Source organism: Pteropus medius, unplaced genomic scaffold (genome assembly GCF_902729225.1).
Source record: "Pteropus medius unplaced genomic scaffold, Ma_sr-lr_union100, whole genome shotgun sequence".
In the NCBI taxonomy this organism is placed as follows: Eukaryota; Metazoa; Chordata; class Mammalia; order Chiroptera; family Pteropodidae; genus Pteropus; species Pteropus medius.
The window spans coordinates 17486911-17511314 of NW_024352786.1; the positions used below are offsets into that span (position 1 = coordinate 17486911).

General features: G+C 42.4%; 1 protein-coding gene and 1 pseudogene across 1 annotated transcript; both read left to right on the forward strand.

Annotated features, from left to right (window-relative positions):
• The first annotated feature begins 5291 nt into the window (after positions 1 to 5291).
• LOC120591342 (uncharacterized) lies at positions 5292 to 5407 on the forward strand (annotated as a pseudogene).
• Positions 5408 to 15317: 9910 nt separating this feature from the next.
• CCKAR (cholecystokinin A receptor) lies at positions 15318 to 23323 on the forward strand. The gene is made up of 5 exons (XM_039848687.1): positions 15318 to 15650; positions 16333 to 16584; positions 19368 to 19629; positions 21496 to 21623; positions 22498 to 23323. The coding sequence occupies exons 1-5, from the start codon at positions 15539 to 15541 to the stop codon at positions 23028 to 23030; spliced, it is 1287 nt and encodes a 428-aa protein (XP_039704621.1). The 5' UTR covers positions 15318 to 15538; the 3' UTR covers positions 23031 to 23323.
• Positions 23324 to 24404: the final 1081 nt, after the last annotated feature.

The window sequence follows — 24404 nt, forward strand, 5'->3', positions numbered from 1 at the left end:
TTAACAAAAAGATAGAAAACGTAGAAATGAAGATGGAAAACATAAAAAGGAACCAGTCAGAAATGAAGAATACAATATCTGAGATGAAGAGTGCATTAAAGGGAATCAACAGATTGGATAAAGTGGATGATCGAATCAGCAATTTAGAGTATGGGGTAGTGGAGGACACCCAATCAAAACAGCAACAAGAAAAAAGAATCCAAAAATATGTGGATAGTTTAAGGGGCCTCTGGGACAACTTCAAGCATATCAACATTTGCATCATAGGGGTACCAGAAGGAGAAGAGAGAAACCAAGAAATTGAAAACCTATTTGACAGAAAACTTCCCTAACCTGGTGAAGAAAATAGACGTGCAACTCCAGGAAGCTCATGGAGTCCCAAACAAGATGAACCTAAAGAGGCCCACACCAAGATACATCATACATAAAATGCCAAAGGTTAAAGACAAAGAGAGACTCTTAAAAGCAGCAAGAGAAAAGCAATTAGTTACCTACAAGGGCGCTCCCATAAGACTGTCAGCTGATTTATCAACAGAAACTTTGCAGGCCAGAAGGACTTGGCACAAAATATTCAAAGTGATGAAAAGCAAGGACCTACAACCGAGATTACTCTACCCGGCAAAGCTATCATTTAGAATCGAAGGACAGATAAAGAGCTTTCCAGACAAGCAAAAGCTAAAGGAATTTATCACTGCTAAGCCAGTATTACAGGAAATGCTGGAGAGACTTTAAGAAGAAGGAAAAAAAGTATCAAACATATGAATAATAAAATGGCAATAACTACATATCTATCAACAAGTACTTCAAATAAAAAATAATTAAATGCTCTTATCAAAAGATAAGGTAGCTGAATGAATAAGAAAACAAGACTCTTACATATGCTGCCTACAAGAGACTCACTTCAGATCAAAAGACACACAGACTGAAAGTAATTCCATTTCTGGGTATTTATCCGAAGAAACCCAAAATACTACTTTGAAGGAACATGTGCATCTGTATGTTCATTGCAGTATTATTTACAATAGCCAAGATATGGGGGCAACCTGAGCGTCCATCAGTGGATGAATGGGTAAAAGAAGAGGTGGTGCATATATAAAATGGAATATTGCTCAGCCATAAAATACATAAGTAAGTAAGTTAATCAATCAATCAATCAATCAGTCAATCATTCAATTAATTAATTTAATCTCTACATCAGCAACAACGTGGATAGACCAAGAGGGTATTGTGCTGAGTGGAATAAATCCAGACGGAGAAAGACAAACGCTATATGATTTCACTTACATGCAGAACCTAAAGAACAAAATAAACAAATAAAATAGAAACAAACTCATAGATACAAAGAACATTTTGAGGGTTACTGGATGGGAGGGGGGTTTTGGGAGTAAATGTAAAAGGAGGGAAGAATTAAGAAGTACAAGTTGGTAGTTACAAAATAGTCATGGAGATGTAAAGTACAGCATAAGGAATATAGTCAATAATATTGTAATAACTATGTATGGTGTCAGGTGGGGTGACCACTTCTTGAGTTTTATTATACATGTCTAATCACTATGCTGTATGCCCGAAACTAATATATTATCATATACCCACTATAATTGAAAGATAAAAAAGATTATTAAAGAATAAAAATAAAAATAAATAAAGATGAAAATGCTCAGTGATAGCACATCCAGTTTTAATAAAGCAAAAATGAAAGCCATCCAGAGCATAGACACAGTATGGAAAACGTTCATCATAGATAAAGCCCCTGTCAATGCAGCCAGAAGCAAGAGCAGGCTGGGACTGTCTGAATAGTCAGTTCCTGTGAGAGATAAATTGCCAGTAAGACAGGAGTGGAAGGAGGCCAAAGGGATAGCAAAGTAAATATTCAGAAGAGCTGCCGCTCACCACTCCTGCAGTGCTCACAGCAGCAAGGTTAGGCTCTATAATGTTCAGTGCCTTTTAAAACGCTCTCTCTGCTCCATAAGTGACAAGAATCATTCCATATTGGTGCTTTCCTCCTCCCGCTTTATTTTTTTTCTCATTTAAAAGGAAGGTAGGTGGTGCTTTCTAGGTTTCGAGAGCTTTGTTTTTTAATTCAACCCCTTGAATTAGCTTAGCACCATGCCTGACATGTGGACTGTGTTTAAGAAATGAATGTGAGCTAATCTATTTTTTTTTAAAAGGAGTACTTGTACACTCTAGACAATTTAGAAATTAAAACAAAAAAGAGACCATCCCACCCCAAGCTCCTTCACTATAGAAAAATACCAAACTTTCCAGTTGGTCTGAAAACCTGTGCATAGGCTTTTGTTGTTTTGTGGGTGGGGATCATCGCTCAGATTGTACCTTGGTTGTTAAGAAGAGTCTTCTCCTTGAATCATTCACCTGGCTGAGAGGCAGCATTGGCAAAGAAGTGAGGAAAAACAATGTCCTCAAAGGTCCTTTGGGTGATCCAATAAATCACTGTGGGATTTGCACTGATATCTAGATTTTTCCACCTCTCCGCAATGTCAACTTTTATCTAGGTTTTCTCTTCTCTTAACAGCACCTCTAATTCAGTAGACTCTAAATTGTGTGCATGAGACAATTCATTGGTGACTAGGAAGTTCTTTTTTTTATTTTATCCTTTAAAAATTCCCACATAATTTATAAATAAACAAACAGACCTATATTGGGGATACAAACACAAAAATATTTGGTTGATATGGGGACAGATTTTAAAAGTTTAGACGCCAGTTTTAGTCTCTCATATTTTGAACTTTCCAGATCCTTTAAGCTTATTCATTTTTCAATCTTTCAGTCACTATATATTCATTGAGTGCCTACTATGTGTTACCCTTGTTCCAGGTGTGGGAATACAACATTAAGGTGGAAAATTTCCTTGCCCTCATAGAACTTACTGGGAGATATAAACAATAAAAAAAAAATTCAAAATATTTAATATTGTAGAGTAACAGGTTCAATTAAAAAATTAAGCAGGTCACAAGGCTGGAAATGATGGGAAGTGCTCTTTCAGAGGAGGTGGCCAGGAAAGGCCTCTCTGAGAAGGTGACGTTCGAATACAAGTTTTAAATAAAGTAAGGATGTGAGCCAAGCAAAGACAGGATGAGCTGCTGTAACAAAGACATCCCACAATACTGCTTTCTAAACAAGATAGATATTTATTTCTCTCTCACTTAACAGACTAATTCAGAGCTAATAAAATAGGGAGATGGATTTTTCTCTGGCTTATCTTCCATCTCCTAAAGCAGAAGTCACCAAACTTGGTCCACTCACAGACTAAAAACAGGCAACTGTCTTTTTATGTTAATAAAGTTTTATTGTAACACAGCCATGCCCGTTTGTTTACATATGATCTTGGCCTCCTTCATGCTCCACATAGAACTGAATAGTTGTGACAGTGAACACATGTCCCACAAAGCCAAAAATATTACTATCTGCCTCTTACTGAAAAAGTTTGCTGATCCATGCTTTAACTTATTGTTTGGAGGACACATTTTAGTGTCACCTTTCTCTCTGGTAAGCACTAGGCTTCACTGAAGCAGGAAAGATCCAGCAGAGAGTCATGGGCCATGTCCCTGGTCCTTACCAATGAGGTCATTCAGAAAAGCTGGGGATGAAGAGCATGTAGTAGATTCCGTAGCCCCCATGACCTTTCCAACCCTCCTATATGGGATTTTTGTGTCATGACCCCACCAGACCCACCACCCCCCAAAACACCCTCATCCTACACCCTGGTACTCCCTCTTCACTGCTCTCTAGTCTGTAAGCCCCAGAGGCAAGGTAGCATGGCCAGCGGGGGACAAAGAACTTCAGTGAGCCCATTGCCCAGTCAGTGTAGGAGGGGCCATGGCATGGAAGACTCTCTGAGCTGTGAGGCATATGAACGATTTGCTTTCTGAAATGAGGAATTCTGAGTAGGCCGGCAAGGTAGGAGGGTCAGAGGGGATAGGCATGTGGGTCTACCTGAAACCCCACCTCCAGTGACCAAGCAACAGCCACCCACGTGGCCCTCCAGCTTCACAGAGACTAATGCTGCCATGGGCTTCACTGACAGACCCACCCTCTGCCAGTGCTGGTGAATGCTTGATACAGCCAACCTCTGCCAGTGCTGGTCAAAGGCCCATTAGGAGAATGTGGATCTGCATCATGTCGAGATTTCACAAAGAAAGAAAGACAAAAAGAGCCTCTTCTTTCTATCTCGTGTGTTTATAAAGTTTGTCAAGAATGAAGCAACTCAAATAACATCATGGTTTGCGGCTCTGAGGTCTGACATCACCATACTTCATTGCCAGAGCTGTGTTTAGAATCACAGATAAAATAAAGAGCACGAAGCTGAAAATATTACACACAGATTATTTCAAGAGGTAGTGGGGCCTCTTCCAATGTTTTGGGGATCAGGGCCATCTTCCATCTCCTATCCTGTGTTTCCCCTGCCTCCCACATTAGTGTCAAGTTAGGAGGGGTACGTAATTCGACCCAACGAAAGAAGCTAGGATACGGGATGCCATTGTATCTGGGGCTTTATAATCAATTAATCTAAAAGCATCTCTTTTAGACTGATTCTCTGTGCTAATCACAACAGCGTGAAAGGCGGGGTGAAAGGAACCAGCGGTACTGTGTTCAGCACCTGCGGTGAGAGGAGAGACCTGATAGAAGGAGTAAGAAGAGGTGAGTGTGGGTCACCCTGACCCATTGCCAAGTCAGAGTGTAAGTGAGCAAAACTGTCCTGAGACAGGCAAACAGGGCTGGGCACCCTCTGCCTTCCCCTAAGTCCCTCCAGAGGCCTGACACCTTCTGGTCGCTCCATTTCCAGTACTAAGTCCACACTCGGGAAAGCCCTATGGTTTGCACTAAGGAGAGTATAAATGATAACAGCCCACTGTGTTCCTGACTATTTGCTTTTTTAACAAGGATGAAAGACAGAATCTGGTGCTGTAGAAGGGAAGGCATTTGAACGCCAAGAGGAAGAGGCCCGTACTGCACACCCGACAGATGGCTGCTTCCTGGGCCCTGGAGTTCAGCGAGGCACCTGGCTTTCTGTAGGATGCAGGGAGGGGAAGTTAGAGGAATGGAAGACTGGGAACAGGATCCTATCCGCCACCCCAAAAAAGGAGGGGTTTTTTGTTTGTTTGTTTGTTTGTTGGTTTGTTTTTAAGGTTGTATGGTACGAAGGTGAGAATGCTTGATACAGCCCATCTGCAAAACAGTTTGATAATTTCTTAAAAAGTTAAACATACACTTACCATAAGACTTAGCAATACCATTCCTGGAAATTTTGCCTAGAGAAATTAAAGCTTAGGTTTGTCTATAGCCATGCCACCCTGAACAAGCCCAATGTCTGATCTTGGAAGCTAAGCAGGGTCAGGCCTGGTTAGTACGTGGATGGGAGACCACCTAGGAAGATCAGGTGCTGTAGGCATAAAAAATAAAAAAAATAAGGGATTGCAAGCTGACAAATTCCTTGCAATCTCTGAGGTTAACCAAGGGTTGTCTTGCCTAAAAAAAAAAAAATTAATAAATAAAATAAAGCTTAGGTTCATGTAAAAACCTGTATGCTAGTGCTCACAGCAGCTTTACTCAATATTGCCCCAAACCGGAAACAACCTAAATATTTTCTATAAGTGAATAAATAAACACCATCTGTTACAGTCACACAAAGGAATACTTGTCAGCAACAAAAAAATAACAAACTATTGATACACACAGCAACTTGAGTGGACTTCAAATGCATTATACTGAATGAGAAAAAAAAAAACAATCTCAAAAGTTTCTTACCGAATGATTCCATTTATACGATAATCTTGATGGATGAAATGATGGTGGAGAACAGAGCAGTGATTGCCATGGATTGGGGTGACTATAAAGGGCAACGTGAGGGAGCTTTTCGTTATGATGGAACAGTTATGTCAATTGATTGGGGCAGTGAGTACACCAATCTATACATGTCCTAAAATTCATAAAACTCTACTGATAAACCCCCCAAAATCCATTTTTAAGACATTAATAAATTTTTAATACATTTTTAAAAAGAGTGCTTGATATGGCTTAAAGAAACCTGGGTACCACTTCTTAGCAGGTGGGACATCCATCCATCCACCCATCCATCCATCCACCATCCATCCATCCACCCATCCATCCATCCATCCATCATACATCCCTCACGCATTCACGCTAAGCAGGTATTAAGGATACAGACAGAAGTCAGAGTTTCCGCTCACAAGAAACCTGCCTAGTGGAGAAGACTTTTACGCATGCCTTGAACATGATTTGACAGCAGTATGTACATGGTGGGATGGAGGAGTCTAGGAGGGGCCCCAAGCCAGACTGGGAAGGTCACAGATGGCTTTGCCTGAGAACTTCTGTTTCCTCATTTGGAACTTGAGAGGTACTAGGTCTTCCTGCTCAACCATTTTAGAAGTTTGTTGGGGAAATCAAGTCAATAAGAAGGTCTGTGCCCTGCAGAGCCCAGTCACACAGAGTTGTATGATCATTCAGATTCGAAAGAAGCTGTTTGGTCTCAAAACAAATGGGTGGTTTTAAGAACAATGATTTTGTAGATAATGTTACAGGGGGAGGAAGACAGAATTTCTCTGCATCTTCCCAGGCTGTTATGAAAAGTGTTTTTATAAATTTGCTTGACAAGTTTTTCAATGAAAACTAAAATTTACTTCTATTCAGGCTTTCCCCTGCTGTGCTAACAATTTGATTTCTATAACACTGGCTAGACGTGAAAATAAAACAGACCTCTTGTAGAAGTTATAAACTAAAATCAGATGTGATTTTTTTTTCTACTATTCATCCTAAAAGATCTTTTGGACTTGAATTTTTGTTTTCTTGTAGAAAATAGACCTGTAACCAATGGGTAAAAGCTGAGGGTAGACATTATTTGGGCTTATACGTGGAAGAATCTTTTAAAGATTAAAATGAATAATAATTACTTTTTGAGCACTTAATATATGCCAGGCACTGGGCCAACCGTTTTATAGTCATTAGCTCATTTAATTCTATCAATAACATTGAAAGGTAAATGCTATTTTCATTTTGCAGAAGAGAACTCTAAAGCTCAGAAGGGTAAGTATTTTTTCAAGTCATCCAGAAAGTCAGTGTTAGTGCCAGGATTCCAATCTAGGACAGTAAATTACAAACACAAGAGATAGATTGAGAGAAAATACTTTTTAACATAGTTAATAAATGTTTAGAAAAAATTTTTAAATAATAAATAAATAGTTTAGTATCAGAACATAATATAGCACTCAGAAATCAATGAAAAAGGAACATGCATAGAAAAATGAGCAAAAGAAATGAGCAGATAATTCACAAAGACAAAATACAAATGACCAATAAAGTACAAAAAGATGCTCAATATCACTAGTAATCAAAAATGCAAAATAAGACAAGATACTTTTTTTCATCCATTAGGTTGGGGAAAATTCAAAAGACTGATAAAAGTAATGATTGAATGCAAATAAATATGGATCTTGTACATTGTAGAAGAGAAGCAAACTGGCATCTCCATTCTTCAGGGAAATTTGATAGTATCTTTTATATTTTAAAAAACGCACATATTCTATGACCCAGCAATCCCAAAGTTCTGGTGTTCTTCTAAACTAACACCTGCTCGTGTGCTTAAGAAGTGTCTGTAAAAGTGTTCACTGTGGCTTTGTCTGCAAAAGAAAAATCTAGAAGAAACCTAAAGACAGTAAGAAAATGATAATAATGTGGTATACCCAAAATATGGAATACTACACAGTAGTGTAAAAAGCTATGGCAGATCTGTATGGACTGAAAAACCTCCAAGATGATTCTTAAGTGAAAAAAAAGCAAATTGAAAAAAAAAAAAAGATGCAGTACAATATTATTTATGTAAACATCCTAATAAAACACAACCATATCAAGTAATTTTCATGGGCACATAGGTATTTAATGTACAGGTCGTTTGTATTTTGTCTTTGTGAATTATCTGCTCAGATTGATAACAATAGTTACTTCTTGAAAGGGTCTTAGAATTCATTGGTCAAAGGGAATTTAGACATTACCTCTAATGTTCGGATTTGTCACGAAAGAACATGTACTCCTGTAATACTTCTTAATTAACAATTAATACTTTTTTAAAAAAGAAAAGAAATCAAATATGTCTGACTCCAGAGCCTCAAGACCTTGTCACACTGGTTCCTAACCTATGGTTAGGGTGAGATCTTAGCAAGTTCATGAACTGCCTGAAAATATGTGCATAACTGTGTGTGTTTGGAGGAAGGCACATTTCTTCTTAGGTGGAGATTCATAATATCAGATTTTTAAGGGGTTTTCAAGACCCAAAGAAGGTGAAGAACAACTTTAGTGGAATGCATTCCTGTTCTGTTGTGGCCTTGGGAAAATTACTCAGCCTCTCCAGAAAACAGGCATCGTCATATTCCACATCACTGTGATGATGTGAGAGGATTGCATGAGTCAATGTCTATACAGCTCTTGAAACAGAAGTCCATAAACGTCAGCTATTATTATTACTTTCGTTGTTGCTGCTGTTATTAATGGTTCAGAAAGAGAGCTTCATTCAAGAGACTTGTGTTCTCAAAACAGTTACATCACATGCGGAATAAGGGAGATGACTCTATCCAGTCTGGGAAAATCCCACAATCTCAGACTCCTAAATTTTCTTCACACTATAAGAATGACAAAATGACATTAAATGACATCCACTCCTCCCACCTGTTCATCCTTTTATCCAGCAAACATTTAGTGAATGCTTATAATGCACAAGACATTGTAGGAACAGCTGGAGATACAATTGCAGCAAACATGGCTGACAGGGCTCAGCCCTCCAGGAACTCAGTGCTCATTGTGGAAACAGACCAATTGTGAACGACATCACCACAGAGCAAGCCGGGACACTGGGCGCCTAGGTGCTATAATTACTCTGTAAACTGCTATCGCCTTCCTTGGATAACTGAACTTCAGATCGAGGATTTTATTATTGACAGGCATAGAAATTATATTTTTCAACCCTTAAATCTGACATTTCTCCTTTCACTTATTGAGCCATGAAGGGGACTGAGATCAAGAATTTCGTTCTGACCCTACTTTGGGGAGTAATTAGGCCAGATCATCATTATGGTGTTTAAACATTTCAAGGCACTTGTGCTTCCAATTGCTTTCACTTTTAGTCCAGTTAATGGATTCGGTAGCTGTAACAATCCCAAAATAGCAATTGGACACGTAGGTGGATCAGATGCCAGCCAGGCGCAACTCTCTGAAAGGTTCCCGGAAGAGCAATGCTGCTGCCCCCCAACACCTCTGAGGCATCTGAACCTTGGGTTTTTAGCGAGCAAACTGTGTGCAGCGGCCTCATCCTGGTCTAATCGGAATATATTACTGAACAATGGTGATGATAATAATGTAAGAGGACATCCGGCTGGCAGAGGTGGGACCTCCTCACTATCCCCAGAGAGGCACATCCAGCTCTTTGCATCCCCTGACATTACTGGGGTTTTGCCTTTTAAGTTAGGAAGGAGAAAGGCATTGGATGGGGCTGTGCAGTGGGAGAGAAGGTGGACGCAGAGCCAGGGTGGGCCTTTGGGTGGGATTTGAGGACCAGAGCTGATGAAATTGTTTTCACAGGTGGCTTCCTGAGGGTATGGCCCAAGGGGATCCATCTGAGTGCTTAGTTCCCACCTCTGCAAACTGGTGCCCAAGGACTGGCCATTGTGGGGCTATAAGGAGACATATATCCATATATATCTGGATCCCTCCATGGATGCCCACTGGAATCCCATCACGAGGACGCCACCGTGTTCTCTCCATGAACTACGGCGTTCTCGTGATGGGATTCCAGTGGCTGCAAGGGCGGGGTTCGTGCACCGTGGGATCCACGGCGGGAGGTGGTGATTGACATCATGAGGGAACCATAGCTAAGAGGCTGGCCTGCAGGTACACTACTCAGATTTCCCCGAGAAGGTGGCATCAGTGAGTGGGGGTTACCGAGGCAGAGAGAACAATGTATGCAAAGACTCTGGGGGTCGGGGAAGGGAGTGGGCTGGGCATATGCACAGGAGGGAGGAGAAAGTAAGTCTGGCACACATGGAATGGGGCAGTGGGTGGGAAAGCATGCAGATGAAGCCATGGGTTGGGCTGGAGAGTTTTAGGTAGGCGGTGGCATTGTGGCCTATGTCACAGAAACACCACTGAGGCTACTGCATGGAGGAGAGATTGGAGGACTCAAAGGGAAAGTAGGAAGGTCAGCCAAGAAGGCTACAAATCTCCATGTGAGAGATGGGGGTCTCCTGGCCTAGGGGTACAGCAGTGGAGATAGAGAGAAACGAGAAAACTGGACAGATATTTGTCTTCATCCGAAGAAAGAACAAAATGTCAGTGCCTGCCACATAGCCGCTGTGAATGGTGGGCCAGGGCAGTGAACGCTGCCCTTGGAGTTGAGCTGAAGGCAGCTCTGATGTCGCCGATGTGTGCACAACTGTTCACTACAGTGTCACTTATAAAAGCAGAAGGCTAAAAATAACAACTGAGTAACCAACTGTATGGATGTATTTTAGTAGGTTATATATGTACTCTTAATGGAATAATAGACATCACTAAAAATAGCACTACAGAAAAGTACTGAAACATGACGATGAGATAACGCTAAGTGAAAAAAATTCATCTACAAAAGAGTATGTGTATTAAACATCTTTTAAATTCTCTGGACGATGGGGTCATACCGTTTTTTATTTTCTTATCTAACTGTTTAAAAAATAGACACATTTTTTCAGAATCCTACATAAGCTATATAATCTCATTTTAAGGGAAAAAATTTCTTAAAAATATTTTTTCAAAAAGTGTCAAGTAGGATGAATACTATATACAGAGTATGATTCCAAATTGGCTTTTTAAAAATGTATTTAGAGGAAAAGTCTGGAAGGACATCCACCAAACCATTAACAAATGTTATCTTGCCTCAGTGGCATTAAGGATGCCATTTAAAATCAACATGGAACATGGTCAGTTAGTAGTGGGAGTAGTATCATTTACCGAGTGCTTATGACACGGCAAACACTCTACTGGGTGTTTTCCACACACTGTGACATGTAATGTCTCAGCAGCCCTCTGAGGTAGGTGTTCCCTCTGTTAACCAATTTTCCAGGTGAGGACATGGAGACTGAGCGAGGCAAAGTTACTTGCCCAAACCCAGCTGTGGCTTGCTGACAGCCTCATCAGACAGACATGGAGCTTGCCTTCCTCAGTCGCCAGGAGGGGTTTTTTATTCATCAGAAACGATCCACTATAATTTTTCCCTAAAGGACAGCCAGTGGCTGAACTTCTCCAGGGGGCAGTTGCACAGAGTCCCCTGTGGGGAGCAGGGATGCCCCAGCGCCTCAGCATGCTCCCTCCAGACTGACCGGGTGTGGCCAGACAGGGTGAGGAGGGAGAGAAATCTTGGTCACCTCCAGAAGTCTGAAAGGGTTAGAGGAAGGAAGAGAGGAAAAGACTAGCAAGCCGCAGTCTGGGTGAGTTTGGGAAGAGAATAAGGAATAAGGAATTTAGAGAGTGGCGTGCTGAGCCACAGAGGGGAGGAGGGTAATTTGCCAAGGAGAATTTTAAGAAATGTCAGGCTGCCCTGCGAATTGAATGTCCTGCAACACGCAATTACCTGTTACCACCACTGGCGTCTGGGTTGTGCTTCTCCTAAAGTGGCACCACATTAAGAATAAATCATGTGAAGCCCCGAAATTTGCTTGTATCATATTTATACTTACATGTTTTTCTTTATTTAAAAAATTGCAATGAGCACGTGATTCATGTCCTCAGAAAGATAAAAACATATGGATCTTTTAGGTGTTGTAGAACAACTGTTTCTTCAGATGGAGAATGGCCAGGGGACCAGCCACGCATTTCCTTATCCAGGAACCACTGAGATTGTTTGCGTTCTGTCCTTCTAGGCGTATTTGCCAGAAGGGAGTCCCCAATACCCAAAGGACTTTGTGGACTGTACATGGCACCCAGGTTTATGCTCGGCCCAGTCCTGTGTGTCTCGAAGGCGGGGAAGTGGCACTTAACACCATTTCAACTCAATTTACTAACTTTTTATCAATCTGCCCGGAACTGTGCCCGACCAGAGGAGGGGGCTGCAAGGTGAGAGGGGCGCTTCCATTTTGCCCAGTCTATTGCCTGCAATCTGAAGGGGGCTGAGAATTTCATGTGAGCAGGATTTCTAGCTACTTAGTTCATGACTTACCCTCAGCACCTGGCACAATGCCTGGCCCTTAGATGGCATTCAACGAGGGTGTGTCGAGGAATGAGATAAGGCTTAACACCCTGGAAAATGCATCAGCTCTTCCCTTGCAAGCCCCAGTGACTCCCGTTGGAATTCTCTCTTCTTTAGTTGAACTCTACGGTAACCCTGGCTCAGAAACTCAGAGTGAAAACATCCAGGGTTGGCCAGGAAAAGAACCAATGTAATAGAATTATAAACAGGTGTAATAAGTAAAGTATTGGCTCTCCTAACTTTCATTCTTTATTCATTTACGTTTCTCACATACCGTATGCCAGGCACTGTGCTAGGTCCTGAAGTTACAAACCCTGAACCTGGCCATGGTAATGAGGATAAACAGAGCATCCCTAGAATTAATACTATCCCCTAATAACAATTAGTGTCCAGTGCTATGTTCCAGGCATTGTTCTAAGCACTTTCCATGGATCGCTTTGTTTGTTTATAGGTAGCATGTTACATTATACCCATTTTACAAATGAGCAGGCTGAGACTCAGAAAGGTGAAATAAGTTGTTCACATTCCACAGCTTAGGTTCCTATGGTCTAATGCCTGTGCTCATAGCTCTTGATGGTTTCCCGAGAGGTAATCCTGCAATCACTGGCCTGCAAATCACCAGGATGCGGAATAAAAATGCAGATTCCCAGGCCTGGGCTGAAGGATGGGCATCTCTGGGACAGGAGCCTGGAAATCCCCATGTTTTAAACATTAACCTGGGTGATTCAGATGTGCACTACGGTTTGTAAAGCACAGCACTCAAATGTGCCACACTCATCTCTCATGAGTTTACAGAACCTCTAGCACCCGCCCTCCTCCACTCCACCGTCACTTCCTGCTCACCGTCACTTCCTGCTCACCGTCACTTCCTGCTCACCGACAAAAAGAACAGACTAGGAGGCCAGGGTGCAAAGGAAGGCGGGAGGGAGAAAGGGAGACAGGAAGGAACTTGTCCCAAGCTGGACTGTTTCAGTTCAGGGCGGGTTGACGCTAAGCCCTCTGCGACTCTGTTCTTAAACCCACAGCGGCATGCTCCCTGCAGCCAGGAGGCACTCCTTATGGGTGGTGACGGCTGTGCAGTGGAAGCTTCTAGAAACAGCAGTGGGGTGAGATTTAGCTGCACCCGGGGCTCAAAACCTGAAAGTTTATCCTTCCCCAGATCAGGACAGTACTGCACTGGGTCTTCTAGTGGGCGGTGTCCGCATCAGCCTGCATGCTGGGGACATTCCGCCAACAGGACATGGGGCAGAAGGAGGGGCAGAGACAGGAACTCTGCCTCCGAGTGGGCTGTACACCACCAGAAAAATGAAGAACCCTCCATTCCGCAGGAAGTGGTTGGTGTGAGCATGGGGTTTGCAGGGTCCACAAGCGGGTATCCACTCCTGGTTCTCACCAGCAAATCACATGGCCACCCTGAGTCTCAGTTCCTTGTGCATAAAAGGAACCTTTTACTAATAGTTATCTAATTATTATTAGATAGCTATTAATATTATCTGTGATTTATTGAACACCTTTTTTATGGCAGGCACTGCCTTGAGGTAATTAGTCAATCTCCATAACAAATATCAATGAAGTCATTTTTGTCTCCATTTGACAGAAGGAGGAAATGAATCTAGAGAGGTTAAGAAATTTGCGCAGTAGTTCCCAGCAGGTGACCAGTGAGGCCAGGATTTGATCTCAGGTCTGTCTGATGTCAAAGCCTGTCCTCATAATAACTCCCGATTCCTTCTCCAATGTTCCTTCTAGTTCCCACGACTAAGCACCTCAAACACACATGTTCACGGTTTCAAAGAAAAGAGGTACCACTCTGTCTTCCCAGCCCCACCTCTGAGCCTCGAAGATTAAAATACGGGTTAGTTCTTCTGTGTCTGGCAGGGATTCAGCAAAAATAGAGTATGTTGCTCTGTCAACTGAGACAGTTGTCAGCACAAAAGGGGCCCCGGGGGTATCTAGCAAGTAGACCACGTCTCAGCCCTGCCAAGCAGACGTCAGAAACAGGGCTTCCGCTGCCTTCGTTCGCTTTCCCAAAGGTCTGGACTGAGGAGACCCTCTCTGTATGATGAACACTGAGGGGCCTTCAGACGCCACAGAGCATTCCCAGAAAGCCCAGACCCCTAGCCCCATCCCTCTCTCTAATCTCACCTCCCACCATTTGCCCTTCATTCACTCCTACTTCCTCTGTTCCTCAAGTAGGTCAAGGTCACTCCCACCTCAGGGTCTCTGCAATTGCTGTGACCTCTGCCAAAAATACTGTTCCACCTGCCTAGAAGATGCTTTCTCCAGATCTTCACAAGTGTCCTCCTTGTCGTCCAGGTCTCAGATCGTGGTCCCCTCTCTGGAAGGCCTTTCCTGGCCGGCTTATCTAAATTAGCACCCCCAGTCTATTCCTTTCCATCACACCTCCCTACTGCATTCATGGTGCTTAACATTATCTGGAACAATCTTATTCATTATTCGCTCACATGCCCAGAAAAGTGTCTAGCAAATGGTTGCCTGTCCATGACTGTGTGCTGCATAGATGGATGAATGGAAAAAAAACAATAAATGGGAAATCTTAGGAACTTTTTTGTAATAAGGATCCAGGAATCCATACTCAAAAGTAGCCCCCCCTTTTCAGTCAACAAGGGCAGAGACCACGAGAAATAACACTGTGGTTGGTAACAACTTAACAACCAGCCGGCAGCGATATGCACACACATTGCTGGGCATGGTTCCAAAGCTAAAAAGGCACTAATTGCTTTTATATAAGGAGGTAGAAATGCAGTCCCTCCGTGTCCTTTGGTCCTGATGGTCTGCATTACCGTATCTGTTACCGTGTTAATTGTTCCTTTCTCACGCGGCCAGTTTGGGCTTCATTCTGCCTATGTCGGGGATGCTGACAGGTTCCTATACAGAGAAGAGAGGTACTAGGCGGAGTGTGTGTGCTTGTGTTCGTGTGTGCATGTGTGTATAAAAGCAGCGACACTCTGGGAAGTGATATTTGCAGGCAGGCTGCCTGCGCTCAGGTTCCTACGGCTGGGCCAGGAATGGGAGGGGTGGGCCTGGACGGTGCAGCGGGCTTGGCTGGCACTGGCTGCTTCTCCAAGACAGGAGTGCGAGTGCTTGCCCAGCTGGACTGAGTGTGGTGAATTCAAGTTGCCTTTAGGAATGGCTGAAAAAGCCCACACCTGGAGATCCCTCCCTCCCTGCCCCTCCACAGCAGGTCGCATCTGGGAGACTCTCCAGTCATTAGAGGAATGAGCCGGGAGTGAGCAATTCGCCAGCTCACCAGCACTGGGTGGAAAGCAGCAGGCAAGGATGGATGTGGTCAACAGCCTTCTTGTGAATGGAAGCAACATCACCCCTCCTTGCGAACTAGGCATCGAAAATGAGACGCTTTTCTGCTTGGATCAGCCCCATTCATCCAAAGGTAGGCGTCAGAGGACTGCTGTTTTAATTCAGAAAACTATTAGGTTGAGGGAGAAATCAGCAAGGGCAAGGATGGTAGAGAAAATAAAACTAAGTCCTCATGAGACAAGGCTGGATAAAGTCATCTGTTAAGAAGTTTGGATAAGAGATCAAAAAGCAGAATTGAGTCAAATATTCTCATTGTTCCCCCTCAGGAGAGTGGGGCTTAATGGATGGGACGTGGGGGGAACAAAAGCAGTGGGAGGAGGTGCTGAAGTGTAGCAAGAAGGCATACAAGTGTCTAAGCTCGAACTTACAAGCATTACAGAAAAGGTGCTGTCACGACCTAGCTGTTGCCTTTGCTCGGGGGAAATCCGGCGTGAAGAAGTGATTAAAGCGAGATAATGTTTAGCAGCTAGAAAGAAAGCAATCACTACTCACTGAAGCTTTGTGCTTAAGAAAAAGTAGTTCCCTGAATGATCCTTTAACGAACCAACCTTTCAGAAGCAACGGAATCACTCTGTGCTCTCCCCAGTTTGTTTCTGCAAGATATTGTCTGTCCATGAATAGCTGGGTTCGATGATTGCACCCCTGCGAAGAAAAAAAACCCGGGAGGAACTAATCGTTGGCTTCATGTTCTAAGGTTTTAACATTCTGCTCTCATAACCTCCATCCCTCCGTCTTGTCCCTGTTACTCTCTGCAGAGTGGCAGCCAGCTGTGCAGATTCTCTTGTATTCCTTGATATTCCTGCTCAGCGTGCTGGGGAACACGCTGGTCATCACGGTGCTGATTCGAAACAAGAGGATGAGAACCGTCACCAACATCTTCCTGCTGTCCCTGGCCATCAGCGACCTCATGCTCTGCCTCTTCTGTATGCCGTTCAACCTCATCCCCAACCTGCTCAAGGATTTCATCTTCGGGAACGCTGTTTGCAAGACCACCACCTACTTCATGGGTGAGTTGCTGCCATGACTATTTCTGGAACTCGCCCCAGACCCCACTCAACCCCAGACATTCCAAAACCCCTGACAGCCTCGGGCAGAGGGTCCTTGCTGAGTGTAAATATCAAAACGTCTGTCTGTGTAGGGCTGTGCGCAAGGATTCAGGTACTGACTGAGTCCTCATAACTCTCCCGAAGTCAGTCCCCAGTCGCCTGTTTCAGAGGTCAGTTTCTCAGAGAGGAGTTAGTTGATAAGAAATCACAGAAGGGGCTGGTTTTGCTTGCTTCTGTTAGAAAGAAACAGATGCAAGCTGCTCTGTCACTTTCTGGAAGCTGCTGGTTGTATTCTGAGCTCTACCCAGGGATAGCAAAGGAGGACGAGGAGGGTTCTTTTTGTCGTCGCTCTTGCTTTCCCAGGGAACAGGGGCTATTTGACAACCAGTTTCAACACAGCTCTAGACTCCTTTCTCAGGATTCACTTCCCAGCCTGTTCCCCCAGAGACAGAGAGGCCTCTGCCCCTAGATGAGGAGCTGAATTTGCTCATGGGGGCTGTGAGGTCAATAAGTCGACCTTGATTGGCTGAGATATGCAGCTCTCTGCCTATGCCAATCAAAATGATGATGATGATGATGATGATAAAAATCACAAGGGCTAATATTTTGAGTACTTTTTATGCACCCAATGATATGCTAAGCGTTTTTACCTTCGTGATCTTATTGGATTGGCCAAATACCCTATGAAGTACAGCTATTTTTCTCTAGCTCACTGAGGCGGAAACAGAGGCACAGAGAAGTTTATAATGTGCCCAAGGACACACAGGTGGTGAGCCACAGAGCTGGGATTAGAACCCAAATCAGCGGCCACTACTGTGGTGATGAACAAGGACATGTCTTCTTGGTCCCCTTGTCCCTTGCCTATTCTGAGAACCAGTTGGGAGGAAGAGGAGAGGCAGGAAATGGGAGGGAGCTGGTTTTGTTCTGACCTAAGCCTTGCAATATTCACAGCTGAGTTGGGCTAGGGCAGTCTTCAGTGACCAGAATTCTTTAAAAGCCTTTATTTCTCCCAGTTGAGGAAGCCGGATCCAGCACTAACCAAATGATGATGAATTATCAACCTGCGTGCCACAGACAAATAACCAAGAAAGTGTCACTCTGTGTTCAAGTTTTCCGAAAATAAAAATAGACTTGCAGAGGAAAAGGATCACTGCTAAACACTGAAGCAATAACAACTAGCATTTCATAGCACTTTTGGCATTCAGAGCCTGTCCAACTATATTTTAAGAGAATGTTATTTAAGAATCTTAACAAGAATATGTGAAAGGAGGTTTACAATGCGTGCTCGTGCAGTTGCACAACATTGTGAATTTGCTAAATGATTTTAAATGGTCAACTTTGTGTTATGTGAATTTCACCTTGATAAAAAAAATTTTTCAAAAATAGCTAAAATGAAAAGCAAAACAATTCTGAAAATGTTTGCAATATTGTAACGGTTCTGCTGGACTTCTGTCATTTCAACTCTTCTCTTAATTTTGAGTTTTCCTCAATACTATTGCTAACAGTTAATATTTATTAAACTCCTGATATGTAGCCAAAAAAAAAAAAAAAAGTGCTTGCCTGATGGTGGGTTTATAATTACAGTGGACTCATCGTACAGACTTGACTCTGAGGAGTTCAGGCCTATTCTCTCTCATTTAAATGTCAACTCCTCAGGGTAAAGTCCATTGAAACACAGCAAATCCTGCCTGAGAACATGAGTTTTAATGTAACGGTTTGGGGATTATAGTTTTCTTAAAGTGTCTTAGAAATACTATGGAAATTCTCCCTAGGAAAAAAAACATTTTTATATGTAGTCTCAGAGAATTAACGTATATCCATAAAAGGCCCCCAGCTAAGAACTTCCGCTCCCAAACTTAGATGAATTCTTAGATTTAAGAAATCATGGTAAGGGTTAATCAGAAGAGTTGAAGGACTTCATGGATGAAGAATTAAAAGGGATTTTAATGAGATAAGACATTATAATAAATATACACACAACAGCACAAAAAATATTAAGGAAAATTAAGCTTTTCCGACTATAGCTCAGTACATGATTTTAAATGAGGTGTTTTGGTGTCTTTCTCACGGATGATGCATGCTTATTCTACAAAACATAAAAAGTCAAAAAAGATAATAAGGAAGACTCTAGTTTTCCCTCCCAGAAAAACCTTTAGTTGCAGTATGCGATTTTTCCTCCTCATCGTTTTTTATCATTTTGTTCTGTTTTTTTCGACACACTACATTTTGAAATCTAGTAATGTTTCACTCTTAAAAACAGTCTTACTAGAAATTTTCAGAAAGAGTTTTAATGCCCTTAGCCCAGACCCCAGTGACTTTGGGGGTCATAGTCCTTGAGAATCTGAGTGATAAGGTCAACTTAACTATGCAGATCATGCTCAAAATGAGAGCTTTTCTATGGGTTACTCCATAATCTCCTCTGTGGGATAGGAACATATTTCATCCCCTCAGTTATTAATTAATGAGCACCTTCTGCCCAAGAAGGAGTTCAAAAGTCAATAAACTTAACTGAAAATTGGCAGTAAGATATATTTGCAAATACATTTCTTTAACTGCATTCTTAAATCCTTTTTGGAACAAAGCTGGAAATAAATCATTCTTTTAAAAATATAACACACAAGATTTCTTTACCCTGAGTTGTTTCCTTTGATAGCACACCTGTGCGGATCAGATATACTTGAGCAAATGTGCGCGTAAACTTTGGGGTTCAGAGCCGCAAAACTGACTTCTTTGTTCCTTCCCAGGCACCTCTGTGAGTGTATCCACTTTTAATCTGGTCGCCATATCTCTGGAGCGATACGGTGCGATTTGCAAACCCTTACAGTCCCGGGTCTGGCAGACGAAATCCCACGCTTTGAAGGTGATTGCTGCTACCTGGTGCCTCTCCTTTACCATCATGACTCCGTACCCAATTTATAGCAACTTGGTGCCTTTTACCAAAAATAACAACCAGACCGCAAATATGTGCCGCTTTCTACTGCCAAATGATGTTATGCAGCAGTCCTGGTAAGGGTCCAGAGTGCTCATTTGTTTGCTATAACTTGGTATAATTTGAAGCTTGCATAAAACTGGAATGTATTGTCCATAGTGGCTGGGTGATCCGTTTCCTGAAGACATTTTGAGAAGGATCATTCTAACCTTGTTCTAGAATAATGGTAATAGCAGACACGTAGAGTGCTGTTTTAAATTCCATACATATGTTAATTTAATTAATGATCTCAAAACCCTATAGGGTAGGTACTATTATTGCCCTCATTTCACAGATGAGAAAACTGAGAGAAGTGAGGTTAAAGTAAATTATTCAAAGTCACAAGCCTAGAAGAGACAGAGCCTCTGTGCTTACCTACCATGCACTGTGCTTCCAGATGGTCTGGTGGGGGTGGGGTTGGGCTAGATGATTTGAAGGGCTATGATTTTCTAAGAATTGAAGATAGAGCGAGGATGAGTTCCAGATCCCATGTGGTTTTTATTAGAGCCGCAGGTATGGTACTTGCACAGAGTGCTTTACTGAAAATAAAAAAGCAAGATTCTAATACCTGTTTTTTACGATGTTGGACAAGTTCACGCAAATTCTCTAACATCCAGGATTTTTTTTTTTTAATCTATACAAGGATTTAATAATATAGATATTTTTTATCTACCTCATTGGGTGGCTGTAAAATTCAAATGAGAGTATGTGTACAAAAAATTTCATTAAATAGCTTGTAAAAGCCTACACCAATGCAGGGAATTATGTTTACTAATTCCAAGCCTGTTTTAGAAGCAAGGAGCTAGACATTTAAAAATGACTTAAAACTGAGATAATCTGCTTTCTCTGCCTTCTTTTTTTTTTTCATTTCAACCCAGTAACATATACACACACACCAAGAATTATGTTGTAAACGAGAGGGACTTGAAAAGGAATCTTATCAAAACATGTCCAATTGAAATGAGAAATGGCCCAGCCACCGTGAGCCTCTGACAAATTTATGGCCTAATCGTGTGACCTTACACATGCCAGACTACAAAAGTGATTTAGGGGCCAGACTCATAAAAGAGGAGGCTGGAATGCCTCGGGAATCAATTGTGTTTATGCCTTCTCAAGCATAGTTCTGCCCCACCAGGCACTTGAGTTAGACTGCCACTGTGCCAGTGGGTCAGAAACAACCGGAAGGCCATGTTTTGCAAAACCAAGGAGGCTTTCCATCGTTCTCACCTGTTTTTGATTATTCTGTTGCCATAAAGTCAACAAATGATATATTGATATACTTAAGAGCGTAAGTTCTAGAATCATATTGCTTGAGTTCAAGTCCTACCTCTGCCATTAGCTTTGTGACTTTGGGCAAGTTATTTAAGTCTCTTTAAGTCTCAGTTTCCTCATCTGTAAAGTAGGCATTGTGATAACAGTCCCTACCTCAAAGGTTATTATGGGAGTTAATATTTAATAATATCTGTAATAGTATCTATATAAAATGCTTAGCCTAGTGTGTAGCACATTTAATAAGTCCCTAATAAATGTAAGCCCTCATGTTTTATTATTTTGGTAACAGCTTTATTGAGATAAAATGTACATACTTTTTTTTTAAAGCTCTCATTAGTTTTATAGGTATAGACCTGTTTCAGGCACAGAGTTAGAGCAAACTTTTCCAATTTAACTAGTCTGTCATAAGAGTCTTTATCAGAAAAAAACAAAAACAAAAAACAAAAAACCAGAAGAAGTAAACAACTTCTAATGACTGAACCTCCAGACATGGAATTTCCAAGGAATTAAATACTAGCAATTAATGTGTTTGCTCAGACCTGTCTAAATGCAGATGAACTCTATTTATTCCATGCCATCTGAGTTTGAAATACTGGATTGCTGGTTATTGGATTTCTTTTTTATTTTATTAGGCACACGTTCCTGTTACTCATCCTCTTTCTTATTCCTGGAATCGTAATGATGGTAGCATATGGATTAATCTCTTTGGAACTTTACCAAGGAATAAAATTTGATGCTAGCCAGAAGAAGTCTGCTAGAGGTAAACTAACAATCTTTTCACTGCATGTTTATGTCGAAAGATCACAATAGCTTGTTCTCTGTAACTTAAGTAGAGAAACCTACAATATATTATAGATTTGTAAAAGTATTATGAGACTGTGCCATAAGGGACAGTCATAAAACCGAGTATCTCTATTTCCTCATCTGTGCAATGGAGAAATCATTCCTCTCAAAAGGGTGCTGAGTGGAATAAAAGGAGATAATACACATCCCAAGGATAAGCTGAGGGCCCACGTGTCCCAGACTTTCCATGATGGACCTCCTTCAGCACCCAAAGCTAACTGTAATTCCAGTCCCCCATCCTATCTCCTCCCTTCTCAAAGCCTCGCCCCTTCCCCATTCAGTTCGATGTACTATCCACATGGCTTCTCCTTCTCACTCCACCTCTCCACTCCGTTCTTAACCATGTATAACAATCTCTAGCTTCTTCGGTGTTTGTTGATTTTTGCTCATTGTCTAGATTCCTCACAGTAAAAGCAGTCAGAGGCTCACAAGAAAGCAGGGACCTTTTCCCCTGAGGAGCTGGGAAAAGGAAGTGTGCGAATATTCATTTTTTTAATAGTTTTTTTTTTATCCTTACGATCTACATACATAAAATGCTATTTTATTATTACATATCATGTTATGTACATTATATATTATACATTATTTTGTTAATTTTAAGCAGTTTTGCATTTGAAGGAAAGGACTGGTATAGTTCCATACTTACCCATATTGCAGTCCCACGGTCGCCTGCCCAGTTCTTCAGTTCGAGTTTGGTTTGGCCCCCTCGATGGAAGCGGGGGGTGGGTCTCCATGCCTTCTGTCTGGCACGGCTCATCCCAGATGATAAGTGATGTCACTTGCCTACCCAGAAAGGAAACCGAGCGCCGGCAGCAGCGGCCGATACGAGGACAGTGACGGGTGTTACCTGCAGAAGTCCAAGCACCCACGCAAGCTGGAGCTTCAGCGCCTGTCGCCCGGCGACAGCGGCAGGGTCAACCGCATCAGGAGCAGCAGCTCCGCGGCCAACCTGATGGCCAAGAAGCGGGTGATCCGCATGCTCATGGTCATCGTGGTCCTCTTCTTCCTGTGCTGGATGCCCATCTTCAGCGTCAACGCCTGGCGGGCCTATGACACGGCCTCCGCCGAGCGCCACCTCTCGGGGACCCCCATTTCCTTCATCCTCCTGCTCTCCTACACCTCCTCCTGCGTCAACCCCATCATCTACTGCTTCATGAACAAACGGTTCCGCCTCGGCTTCATGGCCACCTTCCCCTGCTGCCCCAACCCTGGTCCCCCAGGGGCGAGAGGAGAGCCGGGAGAGGAGGAGGAAGGCAGGACCACCGGGGCCTCGCTGTCCAGGTACTCATACAGCCACATGAGCGCCTCTGCCCCGCCCCCGTGACTCCACCCCGGCCCCCCAGCGCCGAAGGAGGGATGGGGGGACTGAGGAAGGAGCGAGCGAAGGAGGAGGGGAAAGGAGGCAAGAAGTGAGGGAGACGAAAGGCTCCATTTCCAGGGGTGACTCTTGTCTGCTTTTCATCCTTCATCCAGGTTCTGGGAAACACTGCTGGGGGTGGGGCCATGACTTGGTCTCTAGGCAGTTCAGGGCAGGAAATGTTCAATATTATTCGCCATCAGAAAACCTCAGCAGGCCAGTAACAGGAGTCCCACAGGGCTCGGGCTGCAAATGTGATCGCCAAGCACATGTTCCAATGGGGATGTGGACCTTACTGAGTTTAGAAGGTTCTAGAACATCCAAGGTGGATTCTCACTTCCCATTACGGTACACTTCTATGCTCTGCTACTTCTGCTGATGCAGATTGTGGTAGCTGCTCTGTCCCTGGGGAGTCTAATCACTTATGCACATCCTGTGGCCAGCCCCCTCATCTCCACCCCAAAAGGGAACAGGAAGCAAACCCTCTTTTGTCCATTTTCTGTAGTAAAGAATAATTTGACTTTTTCTTCTTGTGGTCGGTCAAGAACAGAGACACACGTTTATGTGGTTATCAGAATAGCATAAGAAACTTTTCCTCAAAAGTTGGAATTATATTTCTAAAAATAACAGAGAATATAAGGCAAATAGCTGGATGAAATGCTATCTTACTATAAAGAATATTAAGTGCCAGAAGGGGCATAGAAATCTATTTTTTTTTCTACTTTAATGGTATCTATTGCTTAACACCACCTTTATAGCATGGTATTAAGCCCCATGGTTTCTTTGACTCGACTTTATTTTTCAGACTTATCTGGCACTTTCTGTTTTCCAGAAAGACCTCCAGGTATAAAGGAGAGTTGGAACCTATGCATACCCCGCCAAGGGTAGAACTGTGTAGTCAGGTCCAGAATAAAAACTGGCATACTTGGACTCAATTAACAAAATAGCTTTTAAATGTCAAAGCTATGTTTTTAAACATAATCTATGTATTTGCTAATGATTGTATTGATTTTTGTATGTGTGTAAACTGAACATATATGTTCTTTACATATAAGTTTATTTGGTGTGTTTAAAAAAAATAGTGAATGGATGTTGGAATTCAGCAAGTGTTATAATTTTACATTTCTTTACAACAGTTGGAGCTTCATGTGAACTTCTTTTCTTTACAAAACTAGTGTTGAAATCTCCTCTAATTTAGAAATCTTAATTTAAAATAAGATATGAGCTATACATTTAGATAACAGGGAAGGCATTATATTTCTAAAAATAACAGAGAATATTTCTAGAATAGAATGTGCCAATATAATATTTCTTTTCTTAAGGGCAACATTGTCCTGTCTA

Coding starts and splice junctions, on each gene's coding strand:
- CCKAR (XM_039848687.1), top strand. CDS start 15,539: ATGGATGTGGTCAACAGCCTTCTTGTGAATGGAAGCAACATCACCCCT. Junction 15,651..16,332: donor TCAGCCCCATTCATCCAAAG/GTAGGCGTCAGA, acceptor TACTCTCTGCAG/AGTGGCAGCCAGCTGTGCAG. Junction 21,624..22,497: donor CCAGAAGAAGTCTGCTAGAG/GTAAACTAACAA, acceptor TTGCCTACCCAG/AAAGGAAACCGAGCGCCGGC.